The sequence below is a fragment of the Eschrichtius robustus genome, chromosome 3, assembly GCF_028021215.1.
Source record: "Eschrichtius robustus isolate mEscRob2 chromosome 3, mEscRob2.pri, whole genome shotgun sequence".
Classification (NCBI taxonomy): domain Eukaryota; kingdom Metazoa; phylum Chordata; class Mammalia; order Artiodactyla; family Eschrichtiidae; genus Eschrichtius; species Eschrichtius robustus.
In genome coordinates this window covers 81,212,634-81,238,208 of record NC_090826.1, presented here as the reverse complement: position 1 = coordinate 81,238,208, position 25,575 = coordinate 81,212,634, and the positions used below count along the sequence as shown (strand labels likewise).

The 25,575-nt window shown below is 35.2% G+C and overlaps 1 protein-coding gene across 2 annotated transcripts in view; it reads right to left on the bottom strand.

The window, feature by feature from the left end:
* Window positions 1-11,562: 11,562 nt before the first annotated feature.
* The window catches only part of BRDT (bromodomain testis associated), a 52,206-nt gene continuing 38,193 nt past the window's right edge, over window positions 11,563-25,575 (bottom strand). For both annotated transcript variants that reach the window (XM_068538065.1, XM_068538064.1), the window contains exons 15-17: window positions 19,568-19,773; window positions 18,881-19,055; window positions 11,563-11,631 (exon numbers count right to left, since the gene is read on the bottom strand). In XM_068538065.1, coding sequence (XP_068394166.1) covers window positions 11,563-11,631; window positions 18,881-19,055; window positions 19,568-19,773 — 450 coding nt within the window. The remainder of the gene's footprint in view (window positions 11,632-18,880; window positions 19,056-19,567; window positions 19,774-25,575) is intronic.

Here is a 25,575-nt window from a genome sequence, read left to right as displayed (position 1 = left end):
ATTCTTTTCTTCTGAGCCACGCAGCTTCCAGGATCTTAGTTCCCTGACCAAGGATTGAGCCTTCGTGCTCGGCAGTGAAAGCAGGGAGTCCTAACCACTGGACCACCAGGGAATTCCCTGAAGATTTTTTTAGATGTCATTTATCATATTGAGGAAGTTCCTTTTTGTTTCTAGCTTCTGAGAGTTTTTTTTTTTTTTCACAAATGGGGGTTGAATTTTGTAAAAGGGCTTTCTGCTTGAGATAATCACAATTTTTCCTTTTTAACCTACTGATATGGTTAATTACATATAAATTTTTTGAATGTTGAACCAGCCTTTCATTCCCAGAATAAACCCCAATTGATCATGAAGTAGTGTATTTTTAATATATTGCTGAAATCAATTTGCTAATATTTGGTTGATGATTTATGCATTTATATTTGTTCTTCTTATATATTATGGAAGAATTTATATAGAATCAGTATAATTTGTTTCTTAAATGTTAGGTAGAATTCTCCAAAAAAGCCATGTATGCCTGGGTTTTTGTTTTTGTTTTTGCTTTTGTCTTTTTTAAAAATGGTTCTAAAATACAAGTCAATTTACTTAATATTTGTAGGATTTTTCAGGTGATCTGTTTCCTCTTTGGCAGTTTGTATTTTTTAAGAATTTTATCCATTTCATATAAGTTGTTGAATCTATGGCCATAGAGTTTTTCATAACATGCCCTTATTATCTCTTGAATGTCTGTGGATCTGTAATATTCTCCCTTTCACACTTGACATGTGTAATTTGTGTCTTCTCTTTTTACTTGGTAGGTCTGTCTAGAGGGCTTATCAATTTTATTGTCTTTTTAAAAAAAGAAACAGCTTTTGGTTTTATTGATTTTTTTCTCTATTTTTTGTTTTGTTTTAATGAAACTTAATTTCATTTAAGTTTAAATGATTTCTGTTCTTCATTATGTCCTGTCTTCTGCTTGATTTAGATTTGCTTTTTCTAGTTTCTTAAGGTAGAAGCTTAAATGACTGATTTGAGATCTTCCTTCTGTTTTAATATAAACACTGAGTGCTAAAAATTTTCCTCTAAATATCACCACTTCACTGCATCCCACAAATTTTAATGTGTTGCATTTTCATTTTCATACAATTCAAAATATTTTCTAATTTTTATTGTGATTTCCTCTTTTACCATGGGTTATTTAGAAATGCTTAATTTCCAAATATTTTGCAGATATATTTTTATTATTAATTTCTACTTTAAATCTGGTATGGAATCTTATAAACTACCTAGTCTTTTAAATTTGTCAAGGTTTACTTTATGTCCCTAAATACGGTCTATTTGGTGAACGTTCCAGTTGCATTTGAAAAGTGTATTCTGCTGTTGTTAGCTAGTGTGTGGCATTAATGTCAATTAGGTAAAGATGGTTAGCAATGTTGTTCAGGACTATTAGATCTTTACTGACTTTCTGCCAACTCATTCTATCAATTGCTGAAAGAAGAATGGTGAAATCTGTCTGTAATGGTGGATTTGCCTATTTCTCTTTTTAGATCTATCAATGCTACTGTTTTTGCTTTAGCCAGTTATCTTTTTTTTTTTTTTCCTTTGGCCGCACCACGTGGCTTGTGGGATCTTAGTTACCCCACCAGGGATTGAACCCAGGCCCTTGGCATTGAGAGCGCAGAGTCCTAATCACTGGACTGCCAGGGAATTCCCCTTTAGCCAGTTATCTTTTGGAGCATTTATAAATAATAAAAAATGAGTTTTATAATTACCTCCATTTATGCCATATCTAGTGTTCTTTATTCATTGTATAGATACAAGTTTCTTACTGGAATCACATCCCTTCTACCAGAAGAACTTCCTTTAACATTTCTTGTAATACAGGTCTGCTGGCAATAAATACTTTGTTTTGTTTGTTTGAAGAAGTATTTATTTCTCTTTCAATTTTGAAAATGTTTCCAGTGGATATAGAATTCTAGGTTGACAAGATTTTCATTTTAGAACTTTAAAGATGCCATTCCACTATCTTATGACTTTAACAGTTTCCGATGAGAAGTTTGCCATATTCTTTTTTTTGTTCCTCTGTATTTATTGTGTCATGTTTGTCTTTGGTTTCAGCAGTTTAAATATGATATATCTAAGTGTGTGTGATTTTTTTTTTTTTGTATTTATCTTGCTTACCATTTTCTGAGCTTCTTGAATTTGTGGTTTTTTATCTGTCACTATGTTAGATAATAGAAAATATATATTGGTCTCTGCCCCGCTTCCTGACAGATAGATCCTGAAACCCTTGTAATTTTCTAAGTGATAAGAGAACTAGGAGCATCTGTTATTCTAATATTTGGTCTCTGACCCATATCTGATACAGGGCTCTTAAAACCCTTGTAAATTCCTGGTAATAAGAGCCCCAGGAGGATCTTTTGTTCTAATGAGTTCACTCTGGGTGAGCTCCTGAATGGCTCCAGATGGGGGCTGGTCACCAGAAAGACCAAGACATGTTTAGAAGCTTGGAATCTTCAGCTCCACCTCCCTCCTCCAGAGGGGAGAGGGGCTGGAAATGGAGCTAATAATTGATCATGCCTCTGTGATGAAACCTCTAAAAAATCCCAATAGTATGGGGTTTGGGGAGCTTCCAGGTTGGTGAACATATCCACATACAGGAGGGTGACACACTCCCAACTCCACACGGACAGAAGCTCCTGTGCTTGGGACCCTGCCAGACCTCGTGCCCTATGTTATCTCTTCATCTGGCTCTTCATCTGTATTCTTTACTACATCCTTTAATAAACTGATAAACATAAGTAAGAAGAACTGTCCTTCAGTTCTGTAAGCTGCTCTAGCAAATAATTGAATCTAAGGGAGAAAATGTCATGAGAACCTCTGATTTGTCTAAGTCAGACAGAAGTTGTGGATAATCTGGGGATCTACTACTTGTGATTGGCATCTGAAAGGTGCATCAGTCTTGTGGGACTAAGCCCTTAACCTGTGGGATCTGATACTATCTCCAGGTAGATACTTTCAGAATTGAGTTAAATTGTAGGACACCTAGATGATGTCACAGAGAATTGTTTGGTTTGGGGAAATCCCCCACACATTTGGTGACCAGAAGTGAAGCGTTCTGTGTGAATAATAAAGGAAACACACAGGAGGAAGAACTGAGGGTTTTTCCCTACTCAGGAGAAGGAAAAACTGGAGTTTTTTTTTTTTTCCCAATACAAATTAATTTTGGAGAATTCTTAGCTAGTGTCCCTTCAAATATTTCTCCAGTCCCATTCTCTCTCTCTTCTCTTTCTGAGATTCCAATTAGACATATGTTAGATTATAATGCTGCCTTACAGCTTTTGGATGTTCTGTTCTGTTGGTCCCACCACACCCCACTTTTTGTGTTCTCTGCTTTTTTCTGTGGGTAATTTCTTTTGATCTATACTTAGTTTCACTGATTCTTTCCTTGGCTGTGTTGATTCTGTTGACGAGGCCATCAAAGTCATTCTTGATTTGTTACCATGTTTTTCATTTTCTAGCACTTCCATTTTATTTTTTCCTATAGTTACTATCTCTCTGTTGAAATTATCCATCTGATCACACATTGTCCATTTTTCCTCTCTTTTAATACATTAATCGTAGTAATTAAAAATTCTCTGATAGTTGCAACTGGGTCATCTTTAAGTCCATTTTTGTTGATTGCTTTGTCTCTACAGTGTGATTTTTTTTTTTCCTTGCTTCTTTGTATGCCTCATAGTTTTTTCTTGAAAGACATTTTGTGTAAGACAATAGAGACAAAAGTATATACTTTTTATGCCTGGAAATTGACACATTTTTTCTTTTGCTAGGCCTTTAGTCTGGAGGTTGAGTCAATCTAGTCAGAAGTTGAGCTGGATTTGGATTTTATTGTTGCTACGGTTATCCTCAGTACACCACAGATTCTCAAATTTCTCTGGTGTGGATCTGGTGTGAATCATGAGGGTGGATCCTGGTTTGCCAGTGAATTTTTCTCAATAGTTGCTACATGCTCATCTTTAAGTCTTTCTTTATACTTAGTGTTAGTTACAGTCTCTTTCCATGCTCTTGCACCTCGGATTGCAGTAGACTGCTTTTACTTGTCATTGACTGCATTTTACCCTGGTGGTAAGAAGGGCAGGGCAGAGAGGAGCATTCTCTGCTGTCCTAATTCAGCCTCATCAGCAGGCAGTTATGTCCTTGGAGTGGGACCTTCTAAATGATCCTTCCCTGCCCCCAGTGACACGGTATCTCTAATGGTCTGGACCCACAATGTATTTCCTGCCCCTCTCCCAGGATTAGAAGTTTTATTTCTATTTCCTTCCCCCAGTTGCAGTGGGTCTTCATTTATGCCCTAAAGTTGATAGAGTTTGCTGTTCTTCCTCCAGAAGCTTAAGGCTTATATTTTTTAGGGAAGATGGGGGAGAAGGATCTGGGGGGCCTTTGTGCTTTTCCTGTATCTGCTGCTCTTCTCTTCTAGGCCTGCCTCAAGAGGATGGCTTTCTCAGAACGCTCATCCTGCCCCACCCCCACCCCCACCCCCAGATCTTTCTTTTAAGTACTGATGAGGTCTCTGGAGAAGAGCCTGAGAGTGATGGCATATTTCTCTTGTGCTCCCAAGGGTTCTATATTCTCAAGCTAGCCCACACCAGCCTTTAGCAATTTGTTAGAACTTTTAGATAATTTGTTATTGTTGTTGTTGCCAGATTATATAGCATTTGATGGTACCTACCTCAGGTAAGCCAGTGCTTATGTCATGTCTCTCCTTTGATGCATTTGTCTTTCCTTAGATTTTGGGTTACCCTGCAATGTCAGCCCTCAGATTAATCTGTGAATTTAAAGATTTTCTGGCTTTTTAATTCATTGTAATGATGGGAGAAATGCTTTTTCCAGTTTTCTAGATCCTAAGTGGAAGCCCGATTCCCTAATTTTTAAGAATTGAGATATAATTGACATATAACATTGTATTAGTTTTAAGTGTACAACATAATGATTTGATATCTGTATATATTGTGAAATGATTACCACTATGAGTTTAGTACTTATTTTTTAGTTTTGAGTATTACCTTTTTTAAATTGACATTTCAAGTGACACAATCACAAAGTTATAAGAGAAATAATAGAACCTGTGTATACTTTATCCAGTGAACTTTACGCTTTCTAATTGTATCATATATGTAGCTTTGTGTACCCACCACCAAAATCAAGAATATGGAACAGTTCCATTACCACAAGTATCCCTCATGTTGCCCTGTAATAACCATACTTACACCTCATTCCTAACCTTTGGTGACTGCTAATCTGTCCTGTTTCCAAAATTTTGTCATTTCAAAAATGTTATGTAAGTGAAATCATATAGTATATGATCTTTGGGGATTTTTTCCTACTCAGCATAATAATTCCCTATAAATTCAAGTTATTGTATATATCAATAGTTCATTCCTCTTTACTCCTGAGTAGTATTCCACAGTATGTATATATTACAAATTGTTTAACCATTTACCTATTATATGACATCTGGATGTTTTCCAGTTTTTGACTATTATGAAAAAAGCTGCTAGGAACATTTGTGTACAGGTTTTTGTGTGATCATAAGTTATCATTTATCTTAGATAAATGCCCAAGAGTACAATTGCTGTGTCACATGGCTTTGCATGTTTTGTTTGTAAGAAACTGCAAACTGGTTTCTAGAGTGGCTCTACCGTTATATTCCCACCAGCAATATATGAGTGACCCACTTTTTCTCCATCCTTGCCAGCATTTTGTGTTGTCACTATTTTTTTATTTTAACCTTTCTGATAGATGTACAGTGATATCTCATTGCAGTTCAAATTTACATGTCACTGATGGCTAATGATGGTGAACATGCTTTCATGTGTATATGCCATAGGTATATTCTCTTTGAGGAAATTTTGTTCATGTCTTTTACCCATTTCCTAATTATTTTACAGTTGTTTTGAGAGTTCTTTATTGTATATGATATTTCTTTGTCAGGTATGTGGTTTGCAAATACTTGTTCCTAATCTGTAGTTTATCTTTTCATAGAACAAAAGTTTTAATTTGAAGAGATCCAATTTATCAATTTCTCATTTATGGATCATGCTTTTGGTATCAAGTCTAAAATCTTTTTGCTTAACACACAGAGCCTAAAGATTTTTCTTGTTTTTTTCCCTAGAATTTTATGGTTTTACATTTTACATTTAAGTCCAAGATGCATTTTTGAGTTAATTTTTGCATAAGATGTGAGACTTAGGTTGAGATTGTCTGTTTTTTTTTTTTTTGCCTATGGATATCCAGTTGCCCCAGTACCATTTGTTGTAAAGACTATCCTTCCAGGACTTCCCTGGTGGCGCAGTGGTTAAGAATCAGCTTGCCAATGCAGGGGACACGGGTTCAATCTCTGGTCCGGGAAGATCCCACATGCCACAGAGCAACTAAGCCCATGTACCACAACTACTGAGCCTGTGCTCTAGAGCCCACGAGCCGCAACTACTGAGCCCACATGCCACAACTACTGAAGCCCATGCGCCTAGAGCCTGTGCTCCACAAGAGAAGCCACCACAATGAGAAGCACACACACCACAACAAAGAGTAGCCCCTGCTCGCCGCAACTAGAGAATGCCCTTGCACAGCAACGAAGACCCAACACAGTCAAAAATAAACTAAAAAAAAAAAACACGAAGACTATCCTTCCATCCTTCCTCCACTGAATTGCACTTTTGTCAAAAATCAATTGAGCATATTTTTATGGTTCTACTTCTGGGTTCCCTATTCTGTTCTAGTCCACTGATCTCTGGGTCTACCTCGTCACTAATACATTTCTTGATTACTGTAGTTTTTTTAAAATATTTATTTTGGCTGTACAAGGACTTAGTTGTGGCACGCAGGATCTTTGTTGCTGCATGTGGGTTTCTTAGTTGTGGCATGTGGACTCTTAGCTGCAGCATGCATACGGAATCTAGTTCCCCCACCAGGGATCGAACCTGGGCCCCCTGCATTGGGAGCTTGGAGTCTTACCCACTGGACCACCAGGGAAGTCCCCACTATAGCTTTTTAGTAAGCCTTAATGTCACACAGAATGATTCCTCATGTTATTCTTTTTTGTCAATATTATTTAATTATTCTAGTGCTTTTCCCATTCCACATACATTTTAGAATAAGCTTGTTTATGTCTATGAAAAACTGCTGGGGTTTTGATAGGATGTGATTTTGAGGAGAACTGACATCTTTACTATGTTGTCTTCCAATTAATGAACACAGTATGTCTCTTCATTTATTTAGGTCTTTCTATTTTGATTTGTTCCATAAGCATTTTGTACTTTTCAGTATACAGATCCTGTACACGTTTTGTTAAGTGTATACCTAAATAGTCCATATTCTTTTGAGTGATTATAAACGTTACTGTTTTTAAGTTTTCACATGCTCATTAGCCTGCAGAGATCAGACTTTTGTATGTTGATTTTGTATCCCGTGACCCTACTTAAATCACTTATTAGCTGTAGTTTTTTTTAGATTTCTTGGATTTTCTGTGTAGAAAATCATGTGCAAAAATTCAGCAGCTGTTCCTTAAAGCAAGATTAATTTAGAAACTGTTTAAACATTATAGTTACCCCCCAAAAATAGCCTATGGTGAAATCCTGCAGCCATTTACTTTAAAATTGGAAATATAAATGACTCCTATTGCTTCTATTATTTAACATTTTGGGAAATTATAGCTAAAGAAATAAAAAAAAACCAAAAACAGTTTTATTCATTTCCAATTTGTATAACTTGGGTTTTTTTTGCATAGCTCAAATAAATCACACTTGGAGTAGAATTCTTTTCATACATTGTGGGATTTGGTCTGCTAGTATTTTGTTTAAGATTGTTGTGTCTAAGTTCATTACAGATAATGGTCTGCAGCTTTTTGGTTTTGTTTTTTTTGGTACTGTCTTTGATTTCAGTATCAGGGTATTACTGGCCTTATGAGTTGGGAAGTATTCCCTGTTCCTGTTGATAAAATTTGTCCTGTTGACAAAAATGACAGAATAGGCCAATTTCTGGAAGAGGCATTTTCTAGAATAGATTTTTTTCTTGCAAGAGTTTTACACTGGTATTAATCCTTCTTTAAATGTTTGGTATAATTTTTCAGTGAAATCATATGGGCTTGGAGATTTTTTTCAGAAGCCATTAAATTATGAATTAAAAAATTTTTTAATGGTACAGGGCTATTTAGATTATTTCACGTTGATAGAGTTTTGATGGTTTATGTTTTTTGAGGAATTGGTCCATTTCTTCAAATTTATGAATGTAAAGTTATTTGTAACTTTTATCTTTTTGTTATTATTTATTATTTGTAACTTTTATCTTTTTGTTGTTATTTGTAACTTTTATCTTTTTAATGATTATAGGATCAGTAGTGATTTGTGTCTTTTTCTTTTTGTTATTCTTGCTAGAGGTGTATGTCTTTCTCTAACCAGTTTCATGGGTGCCAAGCAGGCAGTCAGATTAATAAAGACTGGAGTTTGGCCAAGTGAATTCAACAAAGAAAGGAACAATGGAGTTGAGAGTGTATGCAATGGAGCGATTATAAATGATAATGTAGGGCTTCCCTGGTGGCGCAGTGGTTGAGAATCTGCCTGCCAATGCAGGGGACATGGGTTCGAGCCCTGGTCCGGGAAGATCCCACATGCCGCGGAGCAACTGGGCCCGTGAGCCACAGCTACTGAGCCTGCGCGTCTGGAGCCTGTGCTCCGCAACAAGAGAGGCCGCGATAATGAGAGGCCCGCGCACCGCGATGAAGAGTGGCCCCCGCTTGCCGCAACTGGAGAAAGCCCTCGCACAGAAACGAAGACCCACCACAGCCATAAATAATAAATAAATAAGTAAATAATAAAAAGAACCGTCAATCTTTAAAAAAAAAAAAAACTTAAAAAAAAAATGATGATGTACTACAGACTCCGGATAAGGAGAGATGTGAGGGTGTGAGGGGAGAGATACTGTGAAAAGGCACTAGGGTTAAAGGATCGTAGGTCCTAGTAAGGTCTAATGATTGCTGGAGTCAGGGCCTTTCCAGATTAAGCTAGAAAAAGACAGGAGTAAATAGTGAGAGGCTAAGATGCTTGAAACTGAGATTAAGGAAGAGTTATAGTTGTTGGCAATGACAAAGGAGTGGCTAAAGTTGATTAGATATTAAGGTCATTAGCAGAGAAGTCAAGGGACTGAGAAGCATCAATTAGAGAGTGACAGTGAAACAGACTAAAATCTCTGGGGAACGAGGAGGAGTGAACCAGGGATGCTAAATGACTATGGGTGGTATAGTCTGATGATCATGAAAAACTTAAAGCTGGCATATTTAGGGAAAGAGAGAATGGTCTGCAAGTAGCACTCCCAAGATAAGAAAACCATTAGTGGAAAAACAAGTACTAAATGACAGCCTGCAGGAGAGAGCCAGGGTTCAGTTAGAGCAGTGATTCTCAAACTTTAGTGTATATTAGAATCACCTGGAGGGTCAACTATAGATTGCTGGACCCCACACCAAGAGGTTCTGATTTAGTAAGTCTGAAGTCTGAGAATCTGCATGTTCCCAGATGATGCTGATGCAGCTGGTCCATGGACCACACTTCCAGAACAACTCAAGAACAAAAAGAGGGAAAAAAAAGCAAAATGGTTGATTATATAGAGAATGTTGTTAACACAAGTAAAGTCCATGCGAGAAGTTAAGAGAAGCCAAACAATTTTGTACTAAAAAATAATGCGTAACATAGGATCAGTCATACATCAATATTTTCTCTGCAGAACTGCCTTCAACCAACCTACCAAAATTTTGTTGAGTATCTGCAATGTGCCAGGCCCCTTACTGACTGAGAAAAGGTTCAAGTTTAAATTGGTTAAACTAAACACTGATCACCATAACATAGCTCTCTATAAGGACTGCTGCAAATGTTTATAGGAAAACCTCAAGTAATCCATTTAATGTAAAAGGATATGTTAATGAAGCTGAACTTTCTTTTTAGATATAGACAAAGATCATTCATTGAGCAGTTTTATTAGTTATTTAAAGGCAGTTGTTGAAAGATTTAATGTGTATTTGACAGAAGTAAATTCTTATTTACTATTTTTATTCTCTTCAAAATGGAAAATTTCCCACAGATCATAAAAGCATTACATAATCAATATTTAAATGAACCAGAAAATACTGAAAAGTCTACAGAAAATGGAAAAAAACCAAAAAGCAAAAAAAAATCCTGTAATCCCATCACCTAGAGGTAACCACTATGCATTTCTGAAGTATCTAAGACTATATATATAAATATAGATTAGACTATATATCTATATGATCTTTTAGGAAAAACAGTGCATGCTGTTTAGTATATGCATACTAATTTCTTGGTTAAAAATATAGTTTAATAGGTATAGGTATGATTTTTACTTTAATTCTGGCTATGTTTCATGAAGGTATCATCACCATTTTAGCTACTAGTTAATCATGTTTTTAAAATGGTCAATAGTTTAAAGATATTTCAAAAAATTATCACATTGATTATAAAAATAAATGAAGCCAAGAAAACTTTCTCTTTCTCTCTATAATACACATACACTTTGAATTTTCACTTTAGATGATATTGGAATAGTGCCTGAATGTTACACTTCAAGAGTCCAAAATTTTAAAATACATGAAGCTGATATACATGATTTATACATAATTCCAACTTGAGAATGATGAAACAAAAATATTTTACAGACTTAAATACTTAGTAGAGTTAAGTAAAAATTTAGATTTCCATTGCTATCACATATGCATATTAAGAAATGTATAGATTCTTATAAAAACTTGCATACATAATTAATATCTACTGCTATTTTGCCTCAAATTCAACACCTTTCAAACCATAGGTAATATAAATTTTGAATATAGAACCATTAGAGAATCTTATGTAACCTGACACTCAAAGAAACCAAGTATTGTTTGTTAGAGGTTCTAAATATTTTTGAAGGCAGACAAATATTTGTTTTAAAAGTTAAAAACTCATGGTGATCATTTTGTAATGTATAGATGTATTGAATCACTATGTTGTACACCTGGAACTAACAGTGTTGTAGGTTAATTATACTTCAATTTTAAAAAATAAATAAAATACTGAAACATCTGCATTACAAAAGGGCCCATCACTCCATAAAATAAGGTTTGAATTCCATTAAATGACAACTCCCTCTAAAAAGCAAAATTAGAAACTCAACAAGAACTATATTTTTGATACCCTTGTATAGTCTTCATTTTTTAAACAGGAAGGCACCATCTCTTTTGGATTTTCATTGCTTAGACAGGGCCTATAATATATAGTAGACTATTTGTAAAATGAATAGCATTTGGGAATTTATTCAATTTTTAGGGATCCAGAACTATAAAATTTCCTGTAAATTATGTCATTAAAAAAATGAACATATAGCTATTAAGAAACGTTAAGTGAAAATTGTTTAATCATCTTAGAGCAGTCAGAATACAGTATAAGATTGGTATCTTGGTGTCTGAAAGCAATCATTTTACCATTTGCATTTTAATCTTTTGTATTATTCATTTAAGTTGACGGTTAATTAAAAAACCTAGTTTTAATCAAAGTTGTTTTCAAACATCGTCATAATGTCACTTTGAAGAGTCATATCAATGGTACCAGCCATCTGTAGAAAAGAAGAGAAAACGTAAATGTTACTTAAAAAGTTTATACCTTCATTATGTTACATCTATATGAAAAAATGATAATGCAACATTTGGAACATACAAAATGAATGCAATTTATTTAACATAATGAGTTTGTACCTAACTTTTAATATCTGTTCAAATACTATCTGATTTTTGTTAAAATACTGTTCACGTAATAAAGAAAAATAAGTTTAAAACTTACAAGAACACAAATAACAAGTTTAACCTATCTCTCCAAGTAAGAAAGTTCTCAGTGTTAATATAAACATGAACTGAGATTACATGGTTTCATGTATCTCTCCAGCCAACACAGTGCTAGACACATAAAATTATTTTCTGAATGAACTAGTATCTTACCTATGTGAGAGAACTATACTATGTTTAAAGCCAAGGGCTTTCCATGATTTTGCCAATTACTGTGTAACCTAAGGCAAATGATCTAACCAAGTTTATTTTATATACAGATATTTATGAAGAGCAACCAGATTGCATGTATAACACTCAGTACAATGTTGTTTATTAAATGCTAAAAAGCTAAATAAAATAAGCTAAAGTATAGGAAAAGCTAATTAAGACAAAAGAAACAAAAGTTTCTTACTATACTCTGAAGACTTCTCTAAAAGTCCTTGTGATACAAGTTAGATAGTATTTGCCACATCTGAAATGACACCAACTAGGAAAGTTCAAAAAATGTTTTGTTTTGTTTTGTTTTTTTAAATCAGTGAAGAGTAGCAGCCCAGAGTAGTAGGTAAAAGCACCAGTTTGCAAACCAGTTGGTTGACTTCCTGGATGGGAATCAGTGTTCTCTGGCTATGTGGAAGAAGACTTGGAATTATGACTTAGCTACCAAAAGGATATTAAGAAGCTATGTGTGACTCTTAAAAACTATGAAAATTTCTTTAAATATGCCTTAGAGACAATAGGGTAAATTCTTAGATCTTAGCCCAGGCTATTTTCCTAATGCCAGCTCTTAGGATACCAAATATCTAGCCCAAATAGTTCCTTAAAAGTTCTATTTTAACCCTCCAATGAGAGTAGGATACACTGTCCTAGTTTAAATATCACTGATACTCCTAGAAGTATCCAGACATACTGCAAAATTCCAAAAATATGTAATGAAACTTGTTTTGTTTAAAAGTACTTTGGGAAATTTGGAATCAAGATGGCAGAGTAGGAGGACGTGGAGTTCATGTCTCCCCACAACTAGGGCACCCACCAGACACTGGTGGGGGACCTTGACACCCAAGGGGATGGGAGGAACCCCTGAGTGACCGGGTAGGATGTGGGGGGGAGCGAGTGGGGAGGAGTGGAGGCTGGATGGGACCGGCGCTCCTGAGGGGTGGCTGGGAGAGGGGAGGGGTTCCCATGCCTGGAGGGACCCTCAGGAGTTTGGAGGATCAGACTGTACTACAAAGCTACAGTAATCAAGATAATATGGTACTGGCACAAAAACAGAAATATAGATCAATGGTACAGGATAGAAAGCAGAGATAAACCCATGTACATATGGTCACCGAATTTATGACAAAGCAGGCAAGAACATACAACGGAGAAAAGACAGCCTCTTCAATAAGTGGTGCTGGGAAAACTGGACAGCTACATGTAAAAGAATGAAATTAGAACACTCCCTAACACCATACACAAAAATAAACTCCAAATGGATTAAAGACCTAAATGTAAGACCGGACACTATAAAACTCTTAGAGGAAAACACAGGAAGAACATTCTTTGACATAAACCACAGCAAGATCTTTTTTGACCAACCTCCTAGAGTAATGAAAATAAAAAAACAAAAATAAACAAATGGGACCTAATGAAACTTAAAAGCTTTTGCACAGCAAAGGAAACCATGAACAAGATGAAAAGACAACACTCAGAATGGGAGAAAATATTTGCAAATGAAACAACCGACAAAGGATTAAGCTCCAAAATACAGAAACAGCTCATGGAGCTCAATATCAAAAAAACAAACAACCCAATCAAAAAATGGGCAGAAGACCTAAATAGATAACTCTCCAAGGAGGACATACAGATGGCCAAGGGGCACATGAAAGGATGCTCAACGTCACTAATTATTAGAGAAATACAAATCAAAACTACAATGAGGTATCACCTCACACCAGTCAGAATGGCCATCATCAAAAGATCTACAAACAATAAATGCCAGAGAGGGTGTGGAGAAAAGGGAACCCTCTTGCACTGTTGGTGGGAAAGTAAATTGATACAGTCACTGTGGAGAACAGTATGGAGGTTCCTTAAAAAACCAAAAATAGAACTACCATATGACGCATCAATCCCACTACTGGGCATATACCCTGAGAAAACCATAATTCAAAAGGTTTTGACACATGTACCCCAATGTTCACTGCAGCTCTATTTACAGTAGCCAGGACATGGAAGCAACCTAAATGTCCAACAACAGATTAATGGATAAAGAAGATGTGGTACATATATACAATGGAATATTGCTCAGCCGTAAAAAGGAATGAAATTGGATCATTTGTAGAGATGTGGACGGACCTAGAGACTGTCATACAAAGTGAAGTAAGCCAGAAAGAGAAAAACAAATATTGTATATTAATGCATATATGTGTAATCTAGAAAAATGGTACAGATGAACCTGTTTGAGGACAGGAATAGAGACGCAGACACAGAGACTGGATTTGTGGACGTGGTGTGGGGGGGGTGGAGGGGGGGAGGCGGGGACTAACTGGGAGATTAGGATTGACATGCGTAAAATAGATAGCTAGTGGGAACATGCTATAAAGCACAGGAAGCTCAGCTCGGTGCTCTGTGACTTCCTAGATGGGTGGGATGGGGGGGTGGGATGGGAGGGAGGTCTAAGAGGGAGGGGATATAGGTATACATATAGCTGATTCACATCATTGTACAGCAGAAACTAACAACATTGTAAAGCAATTATACTCCAATAAAAAATTTTTTTTTAAATAAAAAGTAAAAAAGTACTTTGGGAGCTCCCTGGTGGTCAGTGGTTAAGACTCTATGCTCCCAATGCAGGGGGCCCGGGTTCCATCCCTGGTCGGGGAACTAAGATCCCACATACTGCAACTAAGACTGCGAGCTGCACCTACTGAGCCCGCATGCCACAACAAAGAGCCCATGTGCTGCAACAAAGACCCAGTGCCGCAACGAAGACCCAGCACAGCCAAAAATGCATAAATGAATTAATTTAAAAAATAAACTAACTTAAAAAAAATGAATAAATAAAAGTACTTTATTTTAGATTCTCTTCCATCTTGACTAAATCTGAACTAGTGGAATACTTATTGATATCGAACTGGTTATTGCCTATACCAATTAACCTTAGATACCACGATTTAAATACTAAGGCTCTCTGCAGCTGACACCATAACCTGGATATTCCTTTTTTCAGTGGTCCTAATATACACTTCAGCCATTCAAATTTAAGATCAAAACTGGGTCAAAGGAACTGGCATAAGCTCTGGTAGGGAGCTTATGCTAGATGTCAAGTTTTTGCAGCTGTTTACAATACGGATCTGTCAAGTAGCAGCAGCATAAGTTTGGGTTGTCAAGAATGATAGTAGGTAGCTCCAAAGTCAGGTTTTCAATTGTCAAGCTGCTAGAGGTGGCATTTTTAGTCACATTTCAGTGGGTTCCAGAAAAATGCTTGGGGTTTAGAAATTGTATCAGGTTACCTATTTGGGTTGTTAGGTGGCAGGTAGGTTGCTGAGATATCACTTGTGGGTGACTGAAGTCAGGCCCTTGTGAGTACCAAAAGGAAAAATTCCTAGGTCACTAGAGAAATACTTCTATTAAAGTACTAATTAAACTTTAATAAAGAACTCCTAAAAAACAAACAAAAAAATAAAACAATATTAAAAATTTGCTGTTTAAATTAATTAAAATTAAATAAAATGAAAAATTTAGTTCCTTAGTTGTATTAGCCACATTTCAAGTGCTCAATGCCATATGTGACTAGCAGCTATTATATTTGATTGTATAAAGCACATTCCTATAATTGTAGAAAGTTCTATAAGACCATATTGCTCTAAAGTAAACTCCACCATATGTTACAACACTGCTAAATGCAATTTGTTTCTACCTTCATACTATAGATAAGAGGCTGACAAAACTTTTGTATATTATTTCCTAGGAAATTTACTTGTATCATAATCAATACCACAGCCAAAGCCAGTGGAGTTTTTCTTCTGGAACTAATGTTTCCGTATGTCCTATGAATTCACATGTGTTTTCCAGGATTACAAAAATATCCAGCACCCAATAAGGTAAAATTTACATTTGGCATCAATGGTTACCAGGTAAGCAAAGAAGCAGAAAAACACCATCTGTAAAGGAGATCAATCAATCAATCGAAACCAACCTGGAAGTGACATAAATGTCAGAATTAGCAGAGAACCCATTAAACAGTTATGATAACTGTATTCCATTTGTTCAAAAGTTTAATAGAGATACTAAAAACATTAAAAAGACCCAAATCAACTTCTAGATATGACAACTATAATGTCTGAGATGGGACAACTTCAAGTGGCCTAATACAAAAGTAATAGGAATCACTAAAAGGAGAAAAGGAGGAAACAGAAAAAATATGAAGAAATAATGCCCCAAATTTTTCCAAGCTTGTTCAAAACTATAAACACATCGTTCCAATAAGTTCAACAAAGCACAAGAAACATGAAGAAAACAATTAATGAAAACCCAGTGATTAACTTGGAAGCAACCAAGATGTCTGTCAATGGATAAACTGTGGTACATTTATACAATGGGATATTACTCAGCACTAAAAAGATATGAGCTAGCAACCTACAAAGACACAGAGGAAACTTAAATGTATATAACTAAGTGAAAGAAGCCAATCTGAAAAAGGTATATATACTGTACGATTCCAACTATACAACATTCTGGAAACGGCTAAACTATGGTAGTAAAAAGATCAGCGGTTGGCAGGGGTTCAGGAGGGAGGGGTGAACAGGAGGAGCACAGCGGACTTTCAGGAAAGGGAGAGTATTCTGATGGTACCATAATGGTTGGTGTATGTCATTATACATTTGTCAAAACCCATAAGAAGCACAACACAAAGAGTGAACCCTGATGTAAACTATGGACTTTCCTTGATAAAATAAGATTGATAATGGTGTGGCAATGTTGGTTCACAGATTGTGTAACACATGTACTGCACTAATGCGGGATGTTAATGGTGGGGGAGGTTGTGTATTGGTGGGGGAAAGGGGAGAATATGTGGGAACTCTTTATACTTTCAATTTTGCTGTGAATCTAAAACACTTTAAAAATAAAGTCTATTAATGAAAAACAAAGGCCAAATAAAGATATTTTCATATACACAACAGCTGAAAGATTTCATCACCAGCTGACCCACACCACAAGAAACGTTAGAAGGAAGTCCTTTTAGGGAAAAGGAAAATTATACCATTTGGAAATCTGGATCTAGACAAATCAATAAAGAGCACTAGAAATGGTAACTATGTAGGTAAATACAAGGGTTTTTTTTTTAATGTCATTTAAAACTTTTAGAGACAATTTGACTGCTTAAACAATGGCCTAATGGCTAGGAGGGGGGGAATGGAAGTACACTATTGCAAGGTTATTATATTAAATGTGAAGTGGTGTGATATAACTTGAGAAGACTGACAAGCTAAAGTATATACTGTAAACGCTAAAGCAACCACTAAAGTAACAAAACAAAGAGTTACTGATAATAAGCCAATAAAGGAAATAAAATGGAATCATAAAAAATATGATTAATCTAAAAGAATGCAGAGAAAAAAAATAACAAGAACAGAGGACACACATCAAAAAATAGCAAGATGATGGACTCAAACGTAACCATATCAATAATCATATTGAATGTAATTGGTTAAACACTCCTATAAAAGACAGAGATTGGATTTTTTTTTTACGTCAAGACTACATTATATATTGCCTGCAAGAAAATCAATTTAAATATAAAGCACAGATAAGTTAAAAGTAAAAGGATGGAAAAAATTTTTGTGCCATGCCAACACTAGTCATAAAAAATGTGAAGTGGTTATATTTCACAGGAAATAATATTACCAGCAGTAAAAAAGATCATTTTGTAATGAAAAGGGGGTCAATTAATCATGAGGATGTAACAATTCTAAATGTCTATGCACCTAATAACAGCTTCAAAATAACATGAAATAAAATTGATAGAATTACAAGGGTAAAAAGACAAACCTATAATTATACCATCATAGATGCCAATGCCCTTCTCAATATTTGATAGTGCAAACAGGCAGAAAATCAGCAAGAATTTAGTAGACTTGAAAAACATTACCAACCAACTTGCCCTGTTTAATAAATACTCTACCCAGCAGCAGCAGAATACACATTCTTCTCAAGTGCACACAGAATATTTACCAAGGTAGATCATAATCTGGGCCATAAAACAAGTCTTAGTGAATTCAAAAGAATTCAAGACATTGTATGTTCTCTGACCACAATGGAGTTCAATTAGAAATCACTAATTTTCTATTATTTTCACTAGCCAGAAAATTTCCAAATATTTGGAAACTAAATAACACACTTCTAAATAATCCACAGATAAAAGAATAATCCACCTCAATAAAAAAGGAATTAATTCTACTTTTTAAAACATCAGTTTTTAAATATTAAGGACTCCTTAAACATAAGTCTTTTTTTTTTTTTGGTTTCCAGTTTTGTTAAGATATAATTGACATATAACTTCTTCATCTAGTGTTGAACTAAATAAACACTGACTAGGGACAGATGCCATATCTTTTAGCCACAATTCATAGGCAGTTTATGGATTTTTCAAGAGTAATAACAGTAAGTGATTTTGCCTATGTGCCAGGCATTTTCAGATGTGCTTAATACATGTAAATTCATTTCACCTTTTACCTTTATTATCCATACTTTACAGATAAGGAAATTGAGGCACAGGGAGGTTAAATAAATAGCCCAGGCTCCAACATCTAGTTAATGGAAGAACCAGGATTTGAACTCAAAGTCTGGTAGCCTCCAGGATTGATACTCTATTATTACACTATGCTTGTGTCTTTTGACTATGAAATTTTAATTTTACTCTCTGATTTTAGAACCTGATCCTCACCAAAGAGGTTACTGTCACTGAAGAACCACCCAGAATACATCTTTGAACATGTAAAGACACTGCTCTGTTAAATCTTTCCTTTGTTCGTTAGATTTAGTAAACTAAAATTCACTTACTGCTTCTCTTCTCCTCCGCTCTTGCTCTTTCGCCCTTGCTAAATTACGGTCTTTGAGAAGCCAGAGTTTGCCTCCATCTTGAGCTTCCAGTGACTGCTGATGTTCTTTCTGCTCTTCTCCAAGACACTTGTTTTGCATTTTATTTGGAAAAGATTCTAGAGTGAAGCCATGGTCCCTTAAAGAAACAATAAAGTTCAAAGTAGGTTTCAAGCTCCTTATTTATTATGAAGATACGTTGTTAAATGATAAATATAAAGCAATATTCTAGATAACCCTTTTTTGTACGTTATGACATTATTTTTAGTATTTTTGATGTCAAATTTTACATCGGGCAATCTATGTTAATGAAGAGAAGGTTTTAGAAAACTATGACCAAGGTTTATCATCATCTTCTTACACATAGAATGGAAATATTAAGACATTTCTGGAAAATAGTGATGTCTTTATAATTTAGCAATATTGGTATCTTTAATAGCTTCTTCAATCACTTGATTATTTCTATCCCCTTCAAAATAGATATTACTACTCACCAATTTTTAAAAAATCAATAAAAATTTACTTTTTCTAAATATAATTTGCTTTGTGGTCTACTAAATAGTTGAATTATAGCCACTTACAAAAAAGAGATTTATTTTAAATACATGTCTATATCTCTCAAAGCCTCCATTAATCCAGTAAATTACAGACCTTTGATTTTCTTGAAATACTTTTGGTTCCTTTGTATTCTGTTCCAGATGTTTCTGTATTAGTTCCTGTGTTCGAGCTCTCACTTCCTTTTCTATCGCTGCTTTTCTAAATTGGTTGAAGAGCTCATCTGATGATTTCACTACCCCTGATGTTTTGACTGGTTTGCCTAAACTTTTCCAAGAATCTGCATTCTTGATCTTTATATCCTAAAACAAATATTTGATTCAGTATATGTCTACAGATGTCAACTAAATTTTGGAAGAAAAGCAATATTTTTTGATATAGTAATAGATCATAAATAAAGATTCTGAAGGCTTCAGGTAACTTTACTAAACTTAAGTTAAAGGTTACTAAAGTAGAAAAAATAGGATAACAGATTAACTAAATTCAACTATTCATCTAAGACCAAATTAAAATAGCATGCTTGACAATTATTTCAATTTAATATGAAACATATATGTTAAGGGTATGACAATCTGTTAAGAATATAAAAATCCCCTGGTCACTGTAATCAAGATATTTATGAACAACAAGGTCCTACTGTATAGCACAGAGAACTATATTCAATATCCTATGATAAACCATAATGGAAAAGAATTTTAAAAATGTATACATATATATATATATATATAACCGAATCACTTTGCTGTGCGGAGTAATTAACATTGTAAATCAACTACACCTCAATAAAAAAAATTAAGTTACAAAACTTAAAAAAGACATTTATGATCTTATGAGAAAAATAAAGCAAACATACAAGTGATTAATCAGAGGGAAAGTAAGACGATGCCAGAAGAACAGCACAGTATTTGTTGAGAACCCTCTGACATAGCTATGTTTTCCTTTCCTCGGTATGAAGAAAAAAATTAACTGATTGTGATCACTGTTCTTAACTGTGATATGCCAAGGTCTAGATCAGTGCTGCCCAATAGAAATATATATAGTTTAAAATCTTCCAGTACCACAATTTTTTTTAAACTAAAACTTTTAATAATATATTTTATTTCACCAAATACACCCACAGCATTATTATTTCAACATGCAGTCAATATAAAAGATTGAAGATAATTTTATTTATTTACTTATTTACTTACTTACTTATGGCCGTGCTGTGCGGCTTGTGGGATCTTAGTTCCCCGCCCAGGGATTGAACCCAGGCCCTCGGCAGTGAAAGCGTGGAGTCCTAACCACTGGACCACCAGGGAATTCCCTATATTTTTGTTATGTCTTCTAAATTGGTGTTTTACATTTATAGCACATCTCAATTCAAATGCTTAACTTTGATTAGAAATCATTGATCTGTAATTAGACTTCATAAAATTTACAGTTGAAAAAGTAGATGTGCATAATCAAACTGTTCCAAACATCCTTACGTTCTCCAATAACTGAACTAAGTATAAGTTTTTAAATTTAAGTTAATTGTAAGTTCTAAAACTGAGTTTCTCGGTTGCACTAGACATTTCAAGGGCTCAATAACTATATGTGGCTAGTGGCTACCATACTGGACACTGGATATTACATGTCTAGATGGCCCTTCTAATAGCTGTCATATTCTCCAGGATAGTTAATGTTATACCACAAAACAAGTCTTATAAATTTAAGAAGACTGAAATCATATCAAGTGTCTTTCCTGACCACAATGATATGAAACTAGAAATCAATTACAAGAAGAAAACTGGTAAGTTCATAAATATGGAGATTAAACAACATGCTACTGGAACAACCAATCCGTCAAGGAAGAAATCAAAAGAAGTTAAAAAAAAATACCTTGAGACAAATGAAAATGGAAATACAACATACCAAAAGGTGTGGGATACAGCAAAAGCAGTCCTAAGAGGGAAGTTCACAGTGATAAATGCCTATATCAAAAAACAAGAACCATCTCACGTAAACCTAATTTACACCTCAAGGAACTAGAATAAGAACAAATGAAGCCCAGAATTAGAAGAAGGAAGGAAACAATAAAGATCAGAGTAGAAATAAATGAAATAGAGACTATAAAAAGACCACAGAAAAGATCAATGAAAATAAGAACTGGTGTTCTGAAAAGATAAGCAAAACAGACAAACCTTCAGCTAGACTCACCAAGAAAAAAAAAAGAGGACTCAAATCAATAATATCAGAAATGAAAGAGAAGGGACTTCCCTGGTGGCGCAGTGGTTAAGAATCCGCCTGCCAATGCAGGGGACACGGGTTCGAGCCCTGGTCCGGGAAGATCCCACATGCCATGGAACAACTAAGCCCGTGCACCACAACTACTGAGCCTATGCTCTAGAGCCCATAAGCCGCAACTACTGAGCCTGTGTGCCACAACTACTGAAGCCTGTGTGCCTAGAGCCCATGCTCCGCAACAAGAGAAGCCACCACAATAAGAAGTCCGCGCACCACAACAAAGAGTAGCCCCCACTCACCGCAACTAGAGAAAGCCTGCGTGCAATGAAGACCCAACTCAGCCAAAATCAATCAATCAATCTAAGAAAAAAAGCAAAAAAAAAAGAAATGAAAGAGGAGATATTACAACTGATACCACAGAAATATAAAGGATTGTAAGAGACTACTATGAACAATTATATGGCAACAAACTGGACAACCTAGAAGAAACTGATAAATTACTAGAAACATACAACTTACCGAAAGTGAGTCATGGAGAAATTGAAAGTGTGGACAAATCAATTACTAGCAAGGAGACTGAATCAGTAATCAAAAAATTTCCAAAAAGTCCAGGACCAGGTGGCTTCACTGGTAAATTCTACCAAACATTTAAAGAAGAATTAATACCAATCCTTCTCAAACTCTTCCAAAAAATAGAAGAGGAGGGAACATTTCCAAACTTATTTAACTAGGCCAGCATTACCCTGATACCAAAATGAGATAAGGACATCACAAGAAAAGAAAATTACACACTAATATCCTTGATGAACATAGGCGCAAGAATCCCCAACAACATATTAGCAAACCACATTCGACAATATAGTAAAAGGATGATACACTATGATCAAGTAGGATTTATTCCAGGGATGCAAGAATAGTTTAACACCTGCAAGTCAAACAACATGATACACCACATTAACAAAATGAAGGATAAAAATATGATCTTAATAGATGCAGAGAAAGTATTTGACAGAATTCAACAGCCATTTATGATAAAAACTCTCAGCAAAGTAGGTATAGAGGGACTATATCCTAGCATATAAAGGCTATATATGACAAGCCCACACCTCATATCATACTCAATGATGAAAGGCTGAAAGCTCTTCCTCTGAGGTCAGGAATAAGACAAGGATGCTCATTCTCACCATTTCTAGTCAACATAGTACTGGAAGTCCCAGCCAGGGCAATCAGGCAAGATAAAGAAATAAAAGCACTCAAATCAGAAAGAAGTAAAACTGTCACTATTTGCAGATGACATGATATTATATATAGAAAACCCTAAAGACTCCACCAAAAACATTAGAATATATAAATTCAGTAAAGTTGCAGGATACAAAATCAATATACAAAAATCCACTGTGTTTCTATACACTAACAAACTATCAGAAAGACAAATTAAGAAAAAAAATCACATTTACAATTGCATCAAAAAAAATAAAATACCTAGGAATAAACTTAACCAAGGTGAAAGACCTGTACACTGAAAACTATAACAGTGATGAAAGAAATGGAAGAAGATACCGAGAAATGGAAAGATATTCCATGTTCATGGACTGAAAGAATTACTATTGTTAAAACATCCATATTACCCAAAGCAATCTACAGATTCAATGCAATCCCTATCAGAATTCTAATGACATTTTTCACAGAAATAGAACAAACAATCCTAGAATATGTATGGAACAACAAAAGACCCCAACTAGTCAAAGCAATTCCGAGAAAGAACAACAAAGCTGGAGGTATCATGCTCTCTGATTTCAAGCTATATTACAAACTTACAGTAATCAAAACAGTATGGTACTGGCATAAAAACAGACACATAGCACAATGGAAGAGAATAGAGAGCCCAGAAATAAACAAATGCACTTATGGTCAATTAATTTACAATAAAGGAGTGAAGGACTCATTTCATACTTGGGCATGTGTTCTGGTGAGTAGTTCCCGTGCTGCTGCAGAAGAAGATGGGGAAAGAGGAAATTAAAAGAGCAGTGAAGGAAAATAGTGTGGATAGGCTAGCCTTCATATAATTTGGCTTGGCCTCAGAGTCTTGTGGGAGAGAGCCAGTAGCCTCATTATTATTTCATTGGAAAATTTAACTTTCTGTTACATTTAAAATAAAGGAAAATGACCTACAAAAACAAACAAACAAAAAGGAGTGAAGGATGTAAAATGGGTAATGGACAGTGTCTTTAACAAATGGTATTGGGAAAACTGACCAGCCACATGCAAAAGAATTAAACTAGACTATTATCTCATACCATATGTAAAAATCAACTCAAAACGGGTTAAAGACTTGAATATTATACCTGAAACCATAATTATAACTCCTAGAAGAAAACATAGGTGGTAAGCTCCTTGACATCCATCTTGGTGACAAATTTTTGGATCTGACACCAAAAGCAAAGGCAACAAAAGCAAAAATGAACAAGTGGAACTACATCAAACTAAAAAAACTTCTGCTTAGCAAAGGCAACCAACAACAAAATGAAAAGGCAACCTCCTGAATGGCAGGAAATATTTGAAAATCATATGTCTGATAAGAGGTATATATAAAGAACTTAGAAAACTCAACAGCAGGAAAACAAACAAGCTGAAAAAAATGGGCAGAGGACCTGAATAGGCATTTTTCCAAAGAGAACAAACAGATGGGGCAACAGGTCCATGAAAAGGTACTCAACATCACTAATCATAAGGGGAATATTAATCATAAGGGAAGTACAAATCAAAACCACAATGAGATAGCACCCTCACACCTATAAGAATGGCAATTATCAACTGTTGGTGAGGACATGGAGAAAAGGAAATCCTTGTACAGTGCTGGTGGGGATTTAAATTGGTATGGCCGTTACGGAAAACAGCATAGAGATACCCAAAAAAACAAAAAAAAGTAGAACTACCATATTATGCAGCAATCCTACTTCTGAGTATGTAGCCAAAGGAAATGAAATCAGGATCTTGAAGAATATCTGCACTCCCACGTTTACTGCAGCATTATTCGTAATAGCCGAGATTTGGAAGTAACACCACGTGTCCATCAATGGATAAACAGAAAAAGAAAATGTGGCATATATACATGATGGAATATTATTCAGCCACAAAAAACCAAGGAAATCGTGGATGGAACTTGAGGGCATTTATTATGCTAAGTGAAATAAGTAGGCAGAGAAAGACAAATACCATATGATGTCACTTATATGTGGAATCTAAAAAAACCCCAAGAAACAATACTCTCCCCAAAAAACCCCAAATTTATAGATACAGAGAACAAAGTGGTGGCTGCCAGAGGAGGGGGCGTGGGGAGTGGGCGTAATGAGTGAAGAAGGTCAAAAGGTACAACCTTCTAGCGGTAAAACAAGTAAGTCCTGGGGATGCAATGTACAGCATGGTGACTATAGTCAATAATACTCTATTGTACATTTGAAATGTGCTTAGAGTAGATCTTAAAAGTTCTCATCACAAGAAAAAAATTTTTAACTATGTTGGGAGATGGATAGGATAGACTTCCTGTGGTGATCATTTCTCAATATATTAAGTTGTATACCTGAAACTAATAATATTATATATCAGTTATACCTCAATTTTAAAAAAAGAGTTAGCCTACTTATCTGGGGTAAGGAAAGATGACAATGCAATACCTGAACATCCTCTGTTTAAATTTTTTTTGATAATTGTCTCCTTAATAATTATGCTTGATTCCTCTTTTCATATTATTTCCATGAAATATTAGGGAGAAATTTGTCCAGGGTCCCAGGTAAAGCAAAAGAAAATTTATGACAAGACTTTTCCATAAGCCTTTTAAATTTCCATCCTGAAGTAATCTCACCCCTACTGTACACACAAGACCATCACCATTGGTC